Here is a 17,411-nt window from a genome sequence, read left to right as displayed (position 1 = left end):
TTTTCAAGCTTTTAGGATTGTTTTATATATAGTCCTTCCTGTGCTTTATTATTATTATTATTTTGATGCAGCTAGGAGTGTAAATATAGTTGCTAGGATTATTTTCTTCCAAACCATATTTTTAAAAAAGTGTGAAGTAGATGGTGAGCAGATTGCAAACACTAATTTCTGTCTATTCAGCAAGTTCAGGATATTTTCTTGCAAATTGATAAATCACAGGCAAAAAAGGAACATCAGAAAAAGAGGTAACACTTGTATTGAATCCTGTGAGAATAGGGAGAGTTGAATCAGAGATTTCCTCTGTGGCAAATTTCAAACTCAGCAAAAAGCGAGTGACTGAACTACAAATGAAACCACAGTTGTAGCTGTGAAAGAAAATAGTATCCTTATGTTCCTTATGTCAGGCTGACCTAGCCACATTAGCAATCAGCTGGATGCTTTAAAAATGATTTTATTTATCACTTCCATATTTGTTTTTCTTTCCTTTCTGTCTTCCTTACAAAATTTTCTCTCTGAAGCACAGGGTATGTTTTGGGACAGATCAGCTGGCAAAGGCTGTTTTTAGCCTTCAGTGGTGAAGTTTCTCTGGCTTTCCTACGCATATGGTCCCAGTGCAGGATTATTGTTATGATTTGAAGCTTTTCTTTATTGATCAATTTCTCTGAACTCTGATTGTTGCAGCTGGAGGACATAGGGCATCCAAAACCGGATACTTTACTCATGTGTTTTACTGAGTAAAACCTGGTTGCTTACAGCTCTCTGTTGTTACATCCCATGATAATGCTAGCTTGTCTTCAGCAATAATGTTTATTTACAACACCTGATCCACTGTAATCCCTTGTTATTCTGTAGATCTTGTGTCTAAGGTAAACACCTGTGTGAGTTTTCAGGGAACACTTCATTCTCAGTAAATGAATAGTTTATTTATAGTCCAGTAAACTAATTCATGAGTCCTTGTTTATTTGGCCAGGAGATAGCTGTACCTAGCCATGCCCAAGGGACACCAGCTTTTCTAAAAAAATAGTAGTCATTCTTTGAAGATAAGTATTTACTTGAGCACAATATTATTCTATGAGCTTTAGCTGTAAAAAACTCCTGAAAGCAAGTTCTGTGTTTTAAATGAAAGTCTATGGAGGAAAGCATGGGTGAGAAGATAAAGTTGTCTCTATGTTGTTATGGTATTTGGTGAAGGTTGTTGGCTGAAGTTTGGATGTGCTTGCAAAAACTGCTTAATGTCCTGATGGCTTTTAGTAGCATGAAATCATAGAACCTTTTGAAGCTGAGCTAATAGAAGTAGATATAGTATAAGGTTGTTTTTAAAAAAATCTGATCGTTTGCCTCCAAAATACATAAGATACTTTAAAATGTTTATATTGTAAATATTTTTGGTAGTGATTTCAGTACATTTTTTATTGTGTAGACTACACTTAATTTTACTGGTAAGGTAGCAGATATCTGTTAATGGAGACCCTGGGTTGTTCTAGTTGTTTTTGTGGTCCCAAATGTTACAGTGCAAAGGTAAGAAGTAAAAGAACACAATTTGGATGGGCTGTAATGCAACATATTAAGCAGTGTGTTCTGCCTCCCAAAAGCCTACTAGTAGTTGGGTCTTAATTCAATAGGTAGGAAGACACTCTGAGGTTTTTATGTGGAATTTTGAATCAATAATCATGGTGTCTTTTACATTCTTTTAGAACATAACCATAGGCTATTATGAGGAAGCAGAAAAACTCAGCCTAAAGTAGCATAGGTATTAGGGCTTTACTGTGTAAGCAGATAGAAAAATGTTATCTCAATGTTTCAAATGCAGACTGCAAGCTTGCTGGAGGAACATGGTGCTTCTTTGGCATATGTCCTGGTCCTTTCTAAAACATTGCATGTGGTAGAAGAAAGGAGTTCAGAATTTTTGACATCATGGACATAAGCTAAGGGTGGAACATTTTATACAGAGTTCAAAATGACTACTTGTGTGAGATTGAGTAAAACTTAATAGCCTGGCATTTGGTTATCCTCATTTCTTTGTGCATAGATTTAAGTGAAGAACTCTGCAGCTTGCTTGCCTGGTTCTTCCAGAACAGTTTGGCAAGACCTGGATTTGTTCTGATTTATATAAATGTCTTTGAACAGTAACATCTGGAGAACGTGTTCCGGACTCATTACACAATAGTACATTTTGTTCATTTTCATCTTAAATAGCCAATTCTTTTTTGAAGATTTACAGTTGGAAGGAAAGTTATTTGAAAACTTGGTAAAATGTAAAAACCTTGGTAAAATGTAGTATGTCCTTTCTGCACCTTTTTTATCTGTGGGATAATTATGTAAATCAGTCGCTGTCAGAGCTAAATAGCTTTTATTTAAGTTTTGTTTTTGCTTTTAATTGTTCTGATTGTGTGCCTGCTGTGAAAACTGTATTTTATTTATTTGGGGCTTGCTAATACTTATTATGTTTCTTTTCCTATGTTATAAACCTGTTTGACGGAAAGATAAGGAATATTTTTTTTTAATATAGAACTTGATACTCAGTGCAGAGTAAAAAGATAAAGCTGTTCTTACATTTTTAAGATATTTCAAGATACATTGCTGGGCAAAAAGTATGTGCTGCTGAACTTCATAAAAATGGAATTTTCCACTTCAGAAAATGCTTGTAGTGAATCATGTAAAAACAATATTTTGATAATATCGTGTCAAGGAGGATGAAACTTTATGTATTAAAGACCCAAGATGGAATTGATGAGCATAACTAGTCTTTGCAGTCTGTATTTATACAAGGCTGCAAGCACATTTTGTGTACCTTCTTTTAGACATCTCTCTTTATGCCTTTGCAATTCCTTAGGTGGAATGAAGTGATTCTCAGTTTCTTTGATTAGTCCTATGATTCCCTCTGTTTATCTGTATGTTTATTTATCCCACTCATCAGCTGGGGTTAATTCAATATGTTGGCTGTTTTTTCTAGTCTGAGTTTGGTGGTAAGAGGATGGTAATTTCAACTTAAGAAGGTTCTGCAGGCTTTATTACAGGGAATAAAACCTTGAAGAGATTTCTTGGAAGTAATTTGCTTGAAGCCTAAAAGGGTGAAAAAAATCAAGACTAGTATCCAAGTTTGGGAATTGTTTAACCAGATTTGCAGCAGAAGCAATTTGAGGGGCAGGTTAATTTTATTTTGACTTGCTTCAGAGCCATCTTCCAGTGACCAGGTTGATATAACATGCTAGTCATTTATTATAAAAGATCTCTTCTCTTTTTAATTTGCAGAAACACTAAATCCTCAAAATTTGGCACTGGGTTTTCACACTTAGATGGAAGCACCAAGTATAGACTACTTTATTAATTTTTCTCTTGCACATGCTTTCAATTATAAAGGGACAGGCATGGTTACCAGTGAGATTTGTGAGATGGTTTTCATTAGTGCAGGTTTCTGGTCATTGAGCTCTTTGCTCCTGAGTACTTCTACAGCAGCATGAAATCCTTGCTCTTGTCTTGAGAATACTTGCTTCACAATTCCAGGTAGATCCAGCATGCTTTCACATTTACTATAAAATACATCTACACTACTGATAACTGAGGAATGTGAGAAAGGGTAACTCGTATTTGACATTTTTGCCTACTCCTTGATTTGTCATCCAGATGGTGTGTGAGGCTTATTATAGCAGAATTTTCATTGACAGGTTGCAATACTTAGCTTTGACAACTGTTCTGTGTTTCCTGTTGGATCTCTGTCATGTCATATTGCAGACGATGTGCAAATGCATGGAACTGACCTAAGTCTTGTAATTTAGGCTCCTGTGTTGTCCTCTGCTTATACCTACATAAAAATATTTGGTAGATGTCAATTTTGGGGCATATTTTTGCAAGTAAGCACTTGGTCATCTGACATAGTTTCTCATGTCTAACTGTATGTCAGTTATGCTTTTCTGCAAGTGTGCTTCGCACGCAGCAAAAGTTTTTTGTAGTTGACAAAGGAATGTTATTAATCATAGCTGGAGGAATATTTGAATGGTTTGTCTGGTTAGGCACTACTCTTTTTTTATTTAGGCTGCCACTGTGTGCATGAGCCAGATGATGTGGAGGAATTCAGTGTGGAGTGGGCAGCCTGCATGAATGTTTAAACTAGCAGTTCCAGCTCAAAGTGTTCTCAACAAGTCATTCTCTTCCTCAAGATGATGTGTTTTCCTTCCAAGAGCTCATTAGATCACAACAACTCTTTCATCTCCTCTTCCTCCAAGAGTCCCTTAGAAAAGTAAGAAGAAATTCTGGTGAGGAAATCTGCCACTGAGATGTGAGCTTCTTTTTAAATGTTTTCCTAAGAGTGTGGATCTGAATGAGTACTATTTTATTGATGTCATGAATTGCTTCCATGAACAGGACAGGTGAAAAGGAAGGCATAAAAATTTTGTCAATCAGCATGTAGGCCTGCTTGGGGCTGTTAATAAACCATAGAGGATTGTAAGGAGAAGACCTTGAAAGTCATCTGTTTCAAACCAGTCAGTACTCAACACAGTTGAGTTTAGTTTGCCTTTGGTCTTGTCCCGGTGAGTTTTGAACATGTCCAAGGCAGAAGCTTCTACAACCTCTTGGGACAGCTTGTTCCACCATGTGACTACTGTCATAGTGAGGATTTTTTCTTTAATTTAATTTGTTTACTTTTTTGCATCACTCTTTCTCTTGACACTGTGTACCTGAAAAGAATCTGCTCCTCCCTCTGTTCATATTACTGCTTGGCTGCTCTTCCATTGTGGGAGGATTAAATGACTTGCAAGGTTACCAGCATTCAAAGCTAAAGCTAAAGTTTTGAATTAACCTCCCTCAACTTCTCCCACTTCTTCCCTGAGAAAGGGAGAGAATTACATAATATATTTTAATATTTTCATTTTATTCTTTAGCTTTCAGTGGCTGCTAGTTTGTCACAAATGACAGGAAATCTGAACTGGGGGAGAGAGCTAAAAATGAAATCTTCACTCTTTGCTTTAGGAAGGCAGAGGTATCTGTGGAGTTTTTCTGGGTCCTCTTTAATCCAGAATTCTGTAAGCCTGACAGGGACATTATTAATGTTATATTCATGCTGTGAACTTTCAGAATTTATTAAGTTTTAGTAGAAAGTTTTCCTTCCAAACCTGAAATTTGGTAACAGTACGGACTGTAAGAATTTCTGTCCATGTAACCTTTTCTTTGTACTTCAGCAGTTCTCCTGACTGATACTATTTGTAGTCTGTGAGAGTGAGGGTTAAATGGAAATGCAGTAAACAGGCTTTTCTCCTGAGGAAATCTTGGGGGAGAAGAGGTGAAAGTGTAGTTCTGATCTAATAAGCTCTTAGAAGAAAAATGCATCATCTTAGGTCAAAGAATGATTGCTGAGAACACTTTGAGCTAGAACTACTAGTTCAAACATTCGTGTTTATTCAAATGTATGATTTAGTAACTGGGGGAGACTTAAAAGGGAAATTTATCTTTCAGCTGTTCCTAATTTCCAAATTACTTGAAGTGCTTTTCTGAAGTGTTGGATATGTCAGTGACATGTATGATAAACCTGTGAAGAATTCCTGTTCTTACCAGTTCTCAGGCAGAACAGGTGTCCTTTACTTTGGGCAACACAGTAGTGACAAGTGGTTCAGAAGAATGCATTTTTTGTGGGATTTTCTTTTTTTGCCCCAGATGACGCATAATTGGGACTCCTGTGAACAAGTGAAACCAAATAAGAAAGACTTATCTGTCATTTGATCTTTAAAACTTCTGTTTAAAACTTCTGTCTAAAACTAGAATAGGAAGTCAGCTCCTTTGTTGCAAAATGAGCGTGATAGTGGATTTTGCAGTAGCAAAATAGGAAGGAGCTAATTTAGTTTAGTGCATGGAAGATCTCATTTCTCACCCTGTTGTCAGTTGCTCACGGATTTTGGCAGTATGTTTTTTTTTTACTAACTTTTGAATCTTCTTGCCATAATGGGAGTTTTTGAAATATTTATGGAAAATGTAATGGGAATGTGATGTACTTAGTTACTAAACAACCAAAATTTGAATGACTTTTTAATTCAAGGTAATTAAATGCTGAAATTGTTTTGAAGGCATAGGCAGTGTGTACACAGTGTGTGTGGATACACACATTTCTCCTATTAAGAGACCAAATCACTGCACTTGACTTGAGGCTTTACACTGGCTTGACTGAGGGCTGAGACCTGCTCACTCAGCCCTGGGGTTGGCTGAGTTATACCAGAGCCATGGCTCGGTCCTTGAAGCCTGTTATGAATGTTTGGGCGCACACAAATGTTCTTGGCTTTTGCAGTATAGAGGACTGAGGAAGAACAGGAGAGGAGTATAGCTGAATTCTGTAAGTTGTTATTCTATGCACAGTAGATAATAGTCATCTTCAGAAGCTCAGTGTATGAAATCCTTTTCATATAATCACTTTTCATCAGTTAGGTAAAATAATGTATTGTAACATGGATAGTTCTGGAAAATGCAACTTTTTAAACAACACATTATGTTAGTGTGCAAGGTTTCAAGACTGCGAGTTAAACCATCTCTGTGTCAGTGAGCCTGAAGCCCTGCTTTGGACAAGTAGCTCTCAAATATCTATATTCAGCTGTAAAGTTAATTTATATTTACTGGTATTCCCTTCAGAGCAACAGGGCCCATTTTTTGAAATTGGAGAACTGTGACTAGGTTATCAGTAGAAAAAATGGTAGAACAAAATGATTAAAACTAATAAGTTAGTAGAACGACTTTGTGTTAATCCAGGAGCTCTTAAAGAGCTGAGTAAATTTACTTGCTGTTTGGCTTGCCCTCTTGCAAGTATCAGAGAAATGGAAGACTACAAGTGTTACCAGTTGTAAAATGGGGCTTAAAAGAGATGGTGGGACCAAGAAAGCTTAACTGTTGGATAGATTGTCTTAATTATGTTAAGAAATAAAATTAGTAGACTGATATAGAAGTACCTCTATGAAAAATCCTAGATATTTTAAGGTTAAAAAAGGTCTTTAAGGGCAGGACTTATTGGAATCAGTAATTCCTATTTGAATTTTCTACACAAAGTCCCTGGTGAGTACCAAAAAAGCTCATCTTTTCTTTCCAGTCCTTTCTGCATGTGCAGCCAGACTCAGTTAAACTCCTAATATATTTAGCTTCTTGGACTTTTCTATTTGACTTCTTATGGATGTTTTAAATGGAAGTCAGTGAGATAATTGAGAAAAATAAAATGCTATCCACATATATTGTTAATACTGCTCAGTACTGACATCTTTTAAGATGCGTTATGCATTTTTTAGCACCAGTGATGTAGCAGTATTTTGAAAACGAAGCACAGTTCTCCTTTGGCTAAATCACTAGCAGTACTCCCTAAACCCCCCAAATGGTCCAGGGTGGACTCGTGCAGAATAATATAAAATTATTCAGAGTTGGAGCATTGGGTGGTGTGTTAACATTATAGGAGATTTAGTATTGTTTGAATATCTCATTTTTGAAGTTAAATTAAGACAGGAACATGACTTGTTGCAGAATCCTGAAATACTTTTTTCCTGATGGCTTGGAACAAATAAAGATGAAGCAGCCAAAACATTAATGCACAATAATCGACTACAAATGTCTGTAAACATGTTCTGTTAGGTTGCTATGAAACTCTTTATTCCTGGCGAATGAGAAGATGACTATGAAACTGCCTTAAAGCTTTTGTCTCTTACACAAAGGGCCAGTGGTAATTTGAACATTCATGGGATACTCTTTGTTCTGAAAATCACAAAGGTCACTCCTTTTTTGTTTAAGTAAAATTGAACTGAGTATTGCTTCTTTCTTTAATGTTTGTTCTTCATAATTTCAGATTTTCCTTGTTAGGGAAGACTTCTAGAGTGTTTTCTTACTTCCTGAACATGCATCTAGTCTTACTCCTGAGTTATTGGGATGGAGAGATAAGAGGAATCATCCTTTTTTTTCCCATGACCCTCCCTGTTTGCTCTATTGCTTTTCTCAGTAGCTGGCAAAGGGCATGGACTGGTTCAGATGGCTGAAACCAGGGATGTTTATAAAGCCAGGTAGGTTAATTGAAATGCACACCGGCGTAGTGTCCTCCTGCAGGGGCTGATGCACCTGGCTGCAGAGAATGCAGAGCTGCTACTTTCACCTTGAGCTGGTGTTAGTTTGTTTTGAGCTGCGTGGCTGATGCAACTCATAGGAGAGGAACACATTTTAGGAAGTGTTTCTTTGTTGGTAAGGAAATGAAATATAGAAACACAAAGTATCTCTGGGTTGTTTGTCTGCTTCAGTCAGATTTCAGCTGAAATCTGACTCTGCTGGTTTGCAGAGAATGGTGTGAATGGCGGTTTATCAAAATGGACTTCCTTTTCATGTTTTGGAAAAAAGTGAAAAATAAGAAAATGTGAAGTAAAAGAGGTAAAAATACATAGGCTTAATGCATTTAAATGCTAAATATTTAAATATTTTGTGTTAGTTTTAGTAATGATTTTCATGCTGTATCAATAAAAATAGAAGGTTAAAGCAACACCATACAATTTTTAATGTCTGGGGACATGATTATATTTGTTTTATCCTAACAATGTGTATGTCTTTTTGTCATAAGGGGCTAGATTTTATAAAGAAAGCCCTACTCCTCGAAACTCTCTCTGAGGTTGTTTTCTGATGTAATATATAGTAAAGTGCTTTAGGATTTTCTTTTAAGTGGTCAGTATAATTGTTTTAATGCTACAATCAAAACTATTCCTGAGTAATAAATTTCATTCATTGAGTTCCCTCACTCACTCTTTTCTGTTTTAAGTCATAGTCCTTCAGAATTATACCTTTAGTCCTGAAACTCCAAATTATATGCTTTGCACTCCTCACATTACAGCTGTCTCAGTACATTTTACTTTTGCTTTAATGATTTTCACATCATTTATTTCATCATATTCCATTGATAGCAATGTGTGCTCTCATTTAATAAATAACTCTCATTTAAAATTTCCTTAGTATTTCAGCAGTTTTATTAGGATGTATTTTATATTTTGAATTATAGTGTTACATGCTAGTGTGGTGGGGCTAACATGCTTTTAAATTAATTCACCACCCTAAACTGATATCAAAGAATTAATTTTCAAGTTTGTATAAATTATTAGTTAAAAGCGCATTTTACAAGATTGTTCAAATACATTTTAATTTTTTGTGTGAGGGTTGTTTATTTATGGAACCTGTGTATTAGGCTATTTCAGTGTACTCTGAAAAATCTGTTGCTAAAGAATAATGTTAGGTAAGCTATAAGCCTTAGATCAAAATATCCAAATATCCAAAATATTCACTTGTAAGCAAGTGAAGTGACAAATAGTGATCTGGCAAAGGACTTTAAATAAGCAGAAAAGTAGAAAGTAGGAAAGAAAATTACCAACATTACCATATGTCTTCATAATGTTAATACATTTTTAGTTTATTAAAATAAGATTTGTTTTAAGTTAAAATTAATTGTGTCTGTGCAAGAGAAGGGGAATCAAGATGGCTAATTCATGGTATGCTAGATAAATAAAAGGGAGGGCAGGAAGTGTTTGCCAGGTGTTTATGGTGTTACAGATGGATATGGATACAGGGCTTCTGCACCTTCACAGTTGAGGTGGTAAGGCCTGGGACAGCTACATGTTTGCACAGGAAGTTTATTTTCCTCTTTTTTTTGGCCATGATATCTGTCAACAGAGAGAGTGCAACAGAGAATGCAATATAGGAATTGAGATGACAGCTCCTTCAGGAATGAGAACAATTTACACAATGAAGAGTCTCTCTAGGGGAAGAATTAATCTTGGATTCTCTTTGTTTCTACTGTCTTGTATGAGAAATCATGGTGTGTCCTGCAATTGTGGCAGCTCTTTAGACTTGGTGTTGGCTTGTGTAGCCTCACTGACACCACCAACATAGTAGTATCATTTGATGGCATTTCTTTTTTTACTTGCTTTAAATGAATATTGCTGGTGGAGAAGAAAAAAAAGCAGAGGGAGAGCCAAAGATGTGTTCACTGATATATATACATACATACATACATGCATATGGACGGGATACAAGGGGTGACAGGTGTGCTGGATGACCTGTGAAAATGTAAGATGTGTCCTTTAAAGATTTGTAAAACATACCACCCCTTAGTATATTGCAAATACAGCCTTGGACAATGGTTTTTCCCTAATCATCCCTTTCTGAAAACTTTTGTTAGCTTTCCTTTTTATAGTTGAACTTACAGATATTGAAATTAGAAGTCCTGCTAGTAACAGCATTCCCACTTATTAGTTTAGACTGGTTTTTTGGTTATTCATGGTTATTTTCTTATTGTTTAATTTATTCCATAGCCAGTGATGTGCACCGTGCACATTTTTTTCATCCAATTTGAAGTCTTGGCATTTTCATGCATGATGGATTCCTATAGAAACCTACTGTCTCCCCAGTGTTCTAAAGGAAAGATTTAATAGCAGACCAGGATTTTTCTGCTGTACTCCCTTGGCAGAAAAGTACTGCTGGCAAATACTGTAAATATCTCTTAATTATGATATTGTAGTGGTGTTTCATGTCCCTTCCACTCCTTCTTCTTTTTAATTTCATGAATTGAACAATTTTGTGTAGAACCATGTATTAGATTGGTACATATTTGGGATCTAAAATTACTGTGGCACAGAAATGTGTCAGGACTAAAGTAACCTTTTGCACTCCCACAGGGAAGAAATGAAATCAAATGTTTTGGGTTTGTAGCAGGAACTGCAGTTCCTGGGAGACAAAGCAATTTATGTAAATATGGCCTTACCTTGGGAGAGAAGAGTGGTGAGAATGGGCACTGCTGACAAGAGGCAATGTGCTTTTGTACAGGTGCTCCTGGGCATCTGTCTGCCTTTGAGCAGGGACAGTTATTTGTCAGTGCCTGGAAAAAAAATGGAAGAAGCAACACTTACCTTTATTGTCAACTATTAAAAATACTTATAAGTATTTGCTTGCATACCCCTCCATAAGCATGGGGGGTATGCGTATTCAAATGTGAATACAGCAGAACAAATTTTCCTTGAAGTCTTCAGAACTTCTGTTGTAAGTTACAGAAACTGTTCTTGGCTTTCATTTAGTTTCTCCTTTTCTTCCTCTGAGTTGTTACAAGTTAAAGGATTTGTACCTGTAATGGATGGTTATTGTTGCTACACCTAAAAAAGCCCGTCTAAACAGCGATATGCTTAATTGCAGCTGACTTGTTTATAAATAAAATGTTTCTGGGACAATATTTTCCACTTAGAGCTTGTTGTATTAAAGGAATTGTGTGTTTTTTTCTTTTTTTTTTTATATAGGTAAAGACAGAGTTTTCAACACCCCATTATGTGAACAAGGAATTGTTGGCTTTGGTATTGGAATTGCTGTTACAGGTGCTACAGCCATTGCAGAAATTCAATTTGCAGATTACATTTTTCCAGCATTTGATCAGGTTAGTACTAATAAATTTGAGAGCAGTTAAAATAAATCTTACATCTGTTTAAATTACTCTTCTGTTAGCATTAGTACTTGGTTTGAATATGTAATTTTTGCAAATATAACCACAGCTGTATTACTAATATTTATGCATGCTTTAGGTAAACAGGTGTAAACTGCAAACAGTGCTAGTACTGTACTGTAAACAGTAAACTGTACCTTGGCCAATTTGAAGGCTTATTAAATAATGGAAATTAAAGATCTGGTTTGAGGCAAATGTCTGTTTGTTTTAATTTTTGGTTTTGTGGCTGTGTTGGCTTCAGCAGCCATAAAGTCAACAGCCTTCCGAACACAGTCTCATTTCTGCATACAGCTGCAGCTGGTCATGTGTCCACAGGACAAAGTACAGATCTGGACTGGGCTGATTGACAGTATAGAATGATGAAACAACTGGGTTATAAGGCTACCCTTGAGGCTTAGGCATCTAACTTTAACACAATAAATTATTGTTTATTTGCCTTGGAAAATGTTTGTCTTTGTGCTGACTTACAGTATTCCTTTGCTTCTAATTTTGTCCTCTGAATCCCATGCATGGAACAGATGATGTAGTTGCATGGCATGTATTGAAGTGTCTTGATGCATAACTAGAGGTATTGGACTGAATGTTACTTTTGTATATAAATCTTCCCAGATTGTTAATGAAGCAGCAAAATATCGTTATCGCTCTGGAGATCTGTTCAATTGTGGAAGCCTCACCATTAGAGCGCCATGGGGCTGTGTGGGTCATGGTGCACTATATCACTCTCAAAGTCCAGAAGCCTTTTTTGCTCACTGTCCAGGAATAAAGGTATAATAACTCTTATTTTATGAAGTTTTTTTTTGTTTGTTCTTTTTATAATGGACCTGACTAACAATGACAAAGGAAGAAGAGTAGATGTCAATCCACAAAAAAATAGCTGAATATGTTAATTAAAAACTATTAGAAAACTTAAACTCTGTTAAGTGTTTGAAAATTTATAGCCATATAGCAATCTTTAGTACACATAGCATTTTGTATTTGTCTGTTTTTTGTGCTACAAACATACATTTTACGTAGTTTTGTGTCCAGTATGGTACAGAACCTAAAAACTAACACTTAATAAGTAGTACTTTCCTTTTAATTTTTTAAAAATTTCTGCATCTCTCTTAAGTGCATTATTGAATTAATTTATATGAAAGACAGTGAGTGGTGGGCACCAGAGGTTCTTTCTGAACATGAGGAAGCACAGATGGCCCAGAGAATTTGCAGAGTCTCCATTCTTGGAGGTACTCAGAGTTTGTCTGCATGTGGTTCCAGGCAACTGGATCTGGATGCCTCTGCTTGGTCAAGGGCACTGGACCAGATGACTCTCTGGAGGTCCTTGCCAAGCTCAACTGCTTGGTGATTCTCTGAGTGAGAACTTCAGACAAGCTTTCTTCCTGAGATGGTGGCTTTCCTTGAAGTGAAGACACCAAGTGCTTAGGTGGATAACTTTCTTAGAGAAAGGGAAGTGCAGAATCTAGTAGTCTCAGATCAAGAGAGCACTGTTTGTCGGGCTCTCCATTTTTTCCTAACCATATTTTTGTCTGTGAACTTGAACTTCTGGGTTAGCTGGCATCCAGTCCATTGAGCGATGACTCAGGGCAGATTAATGTGGGAGATTTAAGCAGAACCAGTATTTGTAGTCTAAAGACACATGTTCATTGTTTATCTGCTGTTTAAACTGTTGTCTCTGTATGATTTTGGTGTCTTAAAGCTTCAGATATTACTCATCTGCAGGGAGGCCATAGCCATTTCTCCTACTTGTTCTTCTCTTAAATAAAAACCCCTGTATTAGTCACACTTTATTTCATTATATTTGAGGAATGGGACACATTCTTGTCTTTGGGTATTCTTTATGGTATTTGAGGTCCTCTTCTGAACTTGAAAGTATTTCCTGATTATAGACAAAAGCAATCTACAAAGTCTTGCCAGGTTATTGAATCAAATGTTTTCTAGAGCTTGTTTAAAACTAAAGTAGTTTATTATTGTATGAAAGCAAAACATAGCTTAAATAATTAAAATATTGACTCCGGGTCCAGCTTATTTCTGCTGATCTTGTAGGTCAGTCTCAAATTTTTATATACTAAACCAAGGGATGAGGTTTAGTGGTCTAGTCTGGTCATTAATACTCTTTCTGATTCATACCAACTGCCTAGACTGTTGGCTAGTCTTATCAACAAGTGAGTAAGTCAGAATTTTATTTAGTCACTCCATGTAAAATGATTTCTTTGTTCCCACCTCTGATCTTTGTGTTGGTTTTTCATTTTCTTTCACTTTTCCTTGCTAATGCTAAAATAGGTTGCTACCACTAAGATCTGTCATCTCAGTTAAAGGTAAAGGCACATTTATTCTGTGGAACTGATGGAGCAATCTACTAGTTTTTTGTGCACAGAGAAGTGTTTTAGACTCTATCTTTTGAATATTATTGCTTTGTGAAAGCAATCTTGTTCCTTTAATATTTTTTGCAAAGCTGTTTGTTGGTACAGTTCATAATGTTTCAAGACTGTAGGTATTTATGAATAACCCTGACCCTTAACATAGAAATCAAGAAGTTAAAATAAACTGGTGTTTCAGATGCATTTTCAAATGTCCCATATCTAAGCATACTTTCTCCATATTGCAGGAGGAAAGTCAATGTCTTAGAAGCTGTGAAGGGTAGGGTTTGATCTTTGGAAAGAGTGGCTTTCAAAACAACCCCCTTATTAAACTTTGTGAGAGGTTTCTGGCTTTTTATTTTATGTTTTCCGTAAGTGGCAGGTAGAATTTGGATTGCTCAAGGCAAGGGGAGTTTGTACAACTTTAGTTATTCAGGGGAAGGATTGTGGTCATTGGTACTTAGGCAAAGCTTATTGGGGTTTGAGAACTCTACTGAATGGTTGTATCTTCTGACCACTGTTGTGAGGGTGTACATGGAAGACATTAATATTGATTCTCTGCATTCCATTGTATGAATATCTTCTCTCAATAAGCTTTCTTTTTAATTTCAAGCCTAAATTTGTTTTGGACTAACATATATATTTAACTTATCTGTCCATTTATATCCTAAAACACTTGAACTCTCTTTAGTCTTTGTTTTGTTAGACTAAGGAAATCAAAGTAACAAAGAAATGTTAAGAGTATCTGGAGCTCTTTTGACATCTGCTTCATCCATTTTCTTTTCAAAGGGTTGAAAGAATCATTAATATTCCAGTTGAGTTTCTAGCAGTGATTTTTACAATAGCACTAACAGTTCCTTGGCTATGTTGTTACTTTTTTTTAGGACTTAACTGCATAGTATGCTAGTCATTTTTTGAGCAGATAATAAATTCACATCTGAATTTCTACTCCTGAGTTCTAAATCTGTAACAAAAAAGTAGTCCTTAAACATGTGACTTTCAGTATGGATTTTTCATTTTTTGTGAACTGGGTCTTTTTAGTATCATCCTCTCTAGTCCAGCTTTGGAATAGTCTTCATCATCATGTTCTGACTTAACATTGTAAATGAATAACATAAATAAAGGTTAAAATGAAAAAATAATGTCCTAAAAATGATTCATTCCTAAGGAGCTGTACTAGTGACATCCATGGGTAATTTCCCATGTGTCTGTTACCAAATGCTTTGGTGAAATATTAATAAACTCCTTCTCCCTTGTTTAGAAAAATCACTTCTCAAGTTAATTTCATGTAATATGAGATTTAGTTTGTGTTTTCACTCTTTTATATTATTTGTATATAAATAAATGATATTACTCTCAAAATATATTTTGAAGCCATGGCTGTAGTTAAAATGTATTTTTTTTTTTTTTTTAATGCTAGAACTAATATTCTCAGTGACTTCTAACTTCACAGCTATAAAAGTGCTTGTTCGTAGACTTCATGCTGCATGTTCCAGCTCTTTGAGCTTTCTGGGATGGAAATTAATTGGTTCTTCTGATTTGAGGGAATTTGGCTCTCGGGTTCTATTTTCATTTAAACGGTGATAATTTGGTAATTTTCTTTTCATAATTGAAATTCTCTTAGATCATCCAAAGTTAACTCTTCTATTGGCAAATGAATTATAATGTGTCCTTCCAAGTATTTGGATTACATCTGGAGGCCTTAGTTTTTTTTGCTTGATAATGGTTTAAGGTATTTGTTGGTTACTTATTTCCAAAATGAAGACATTTCAAGCTTCCACCGTGAGCAAAGAAAGTCAGCTTTAAGTAACTATTTCCTTCTGTAGCCTTTAAAACTTACTGGACTAAGTCTGAATACCTTTAAGGTCTGTTCTGATGAATCTTTACCTAAATAACTGAGGATCACTCAGCTGCATTTTTTTTGTTATACATCTACTTTAATTTTACCAAGGTTATGTGTATACATATCTATATTAATCTGACTTTTTTCTGTTACTTTTACCTCAAATGTTACTGTTAAGATGTTACTTCTGCCTTATCTGAGCACAGTACCTTAGTATTTAAATCACAGTGTAGAGGGGACCTATTAAAGCCTCATCAGCGAACAAAATAAAATTCAAAATTTGGAGTGTGCTCTCATAATGTAGCACTGATGTCAATTTACTTTGAAAGAACAGCTCAATCTGTACATACATTTATTTAAAGCAAATAATTGCTTAGGTTTAAGTATTATTTAGGAAGTTTCTAGCAGAATTGCTACTTTAACTAAACTACTTAAAAATATTTTTACAGGTTGTTATTCCAAGGAGTCCTCTGCAGGCCAAAGGATTGCTGCTGTCATGCATAGAGGACAAAAATCCATGCATATTCTTTGAACCTAAAATACTTTACAGAGCTGCAGGTAAAGATTTGTATATTGTATTTTCCATTAAAGCAACAATGTTTGGGGTTTTTCCGCACATATATATTAATAGCCTCAGCTAAAACAATGCTTCAGTAGAAGTCTTGACTTGTTTTGTCTCTAGCTATGTTGTGGGAGGGGTTTTTAGAAAAATTGTGAAAACGAAATAAATTCTTGAAGTTTGACTGCAAAAATAAACAAACATTTACTGTCTGATTAATGCTCAATTATGCTCAATTAGCTTTGGAAGTGGAATGCTTTACAGTCTAAGGTTAACAAAAGAAGTAGAACTTAGAGGTATTATTCTTTATCAAATTCCAGTATAAATTTGGCAGAATTTGAACTGCTTTCTTGTGGTAACTCTAAATACTAAAATAAGTTTCCAGATCAGTTTTTATTTTCCAAAAGAACTGAGCCCCACCATCACCATTTTCTCAAAGTTAAAATTTCTTTGAAATGCTTAATTTCTATGAATCTTCAAAATCTGCTCTTTTAACTTTCAAACTTATTTGAAAGGAAATGTGATTGCCATTACTTTGTTTTTAGTCATAGTGAACTTTCTGGTTCAGAGTAGTTTTAACAACACTCAGTTATGTGTAACGTATTGGAACAGCAGAAATTGACAATGATGGTGTTTGAATTGGTTTTAAAAATTAGCTTCTTACTTCTTTGGACTAGAGAAACTTGACAGAACAGAAAACATGAAAAAGTTCGCATGTGGAGGTAGGCAGAGAAATAGGATGAGCAACTGATAAAATAGAACTGAAGCCCTGACCTACCTGTAGCATTTCCCTGTCCTGTGGCTTTATATGTGAACTATGGTTGATCCATCAGTCCAATCTATAATTTGATTCTGTGTGGACTGAATTTGAGTGACAGACAAAATGTTTCTATTTTGTGATTAGACCTTTTAACAGCATTTTTCCATCAGTGCATCCATTTTGTCAGTAAATTTATCCTCTTCCTAGAGAGACAGTAATAAAGGAAAAATTTAGAAAACAGGCATCAAAACTACAAAAAAATAGGAATATAATTCCAGATCAAATAGGATATTTACTGGTAAAACTGCTTAAATTTTCAAAAAAGGCCCAGAAATCCCATTAGTAATGTAAATTTAAAAGTGCAGCTCTTTTTAGTGTGGTGGGTGTAATGTATCCATAGGGTGTTGCATTGCTTAAGTTCA

General features: G+C 35.4%; 1 protein-coding gene across 2 annotated transcripts in view; it reads left to right on the top strand.

The window, feature by feature from the left end:
• BCKDHB (branched chain keto acid dehydrogenase E1 subunit beta) overlaps positions 1-17,411 on the top strand; it is a 133,440-nt gene that overhangs the window by 34,325 nt on the left and 81,704 nt on the right. For both annotated transcript variants that reach the window (XM_059842558.1, XM_059842559.1), the window contains exons 4-6: positions 11,274-11,407; positions 12,083-12,238; positions 16,120-16,228. In XM_059842558.1, the coding sequence (XP_059698541.1) occupies positions 11,274-11,407; positions 12,083-12,238; positions 16,120-16,228 (399 nt within the window). The remainder of the gene's footprint in view (positions 1-11,273; positions 11,408-12,082; positions 12,239-16,119; positions 16,229-17,411) is intronic.

This window comes from Haemorhous mexicanus, chromosome 3, assembly GCF_027477595.1.
Source record: "Haemorhous mexicanus isolate bHaeMex1 chromosome 3, bHaeMex1.pri, whole genome shotgun sequence".
Taxonomy (NCBI): domain Eukaryota; kingdom Metazoa; phylum Chordata; class Aves; order Passeriformes; family Fringillidae; genus Haemorhous; species Haemorhous mexicanus.
This window is presented reverse-complemented; position numbering and strand designations above follow the sequence as displayed.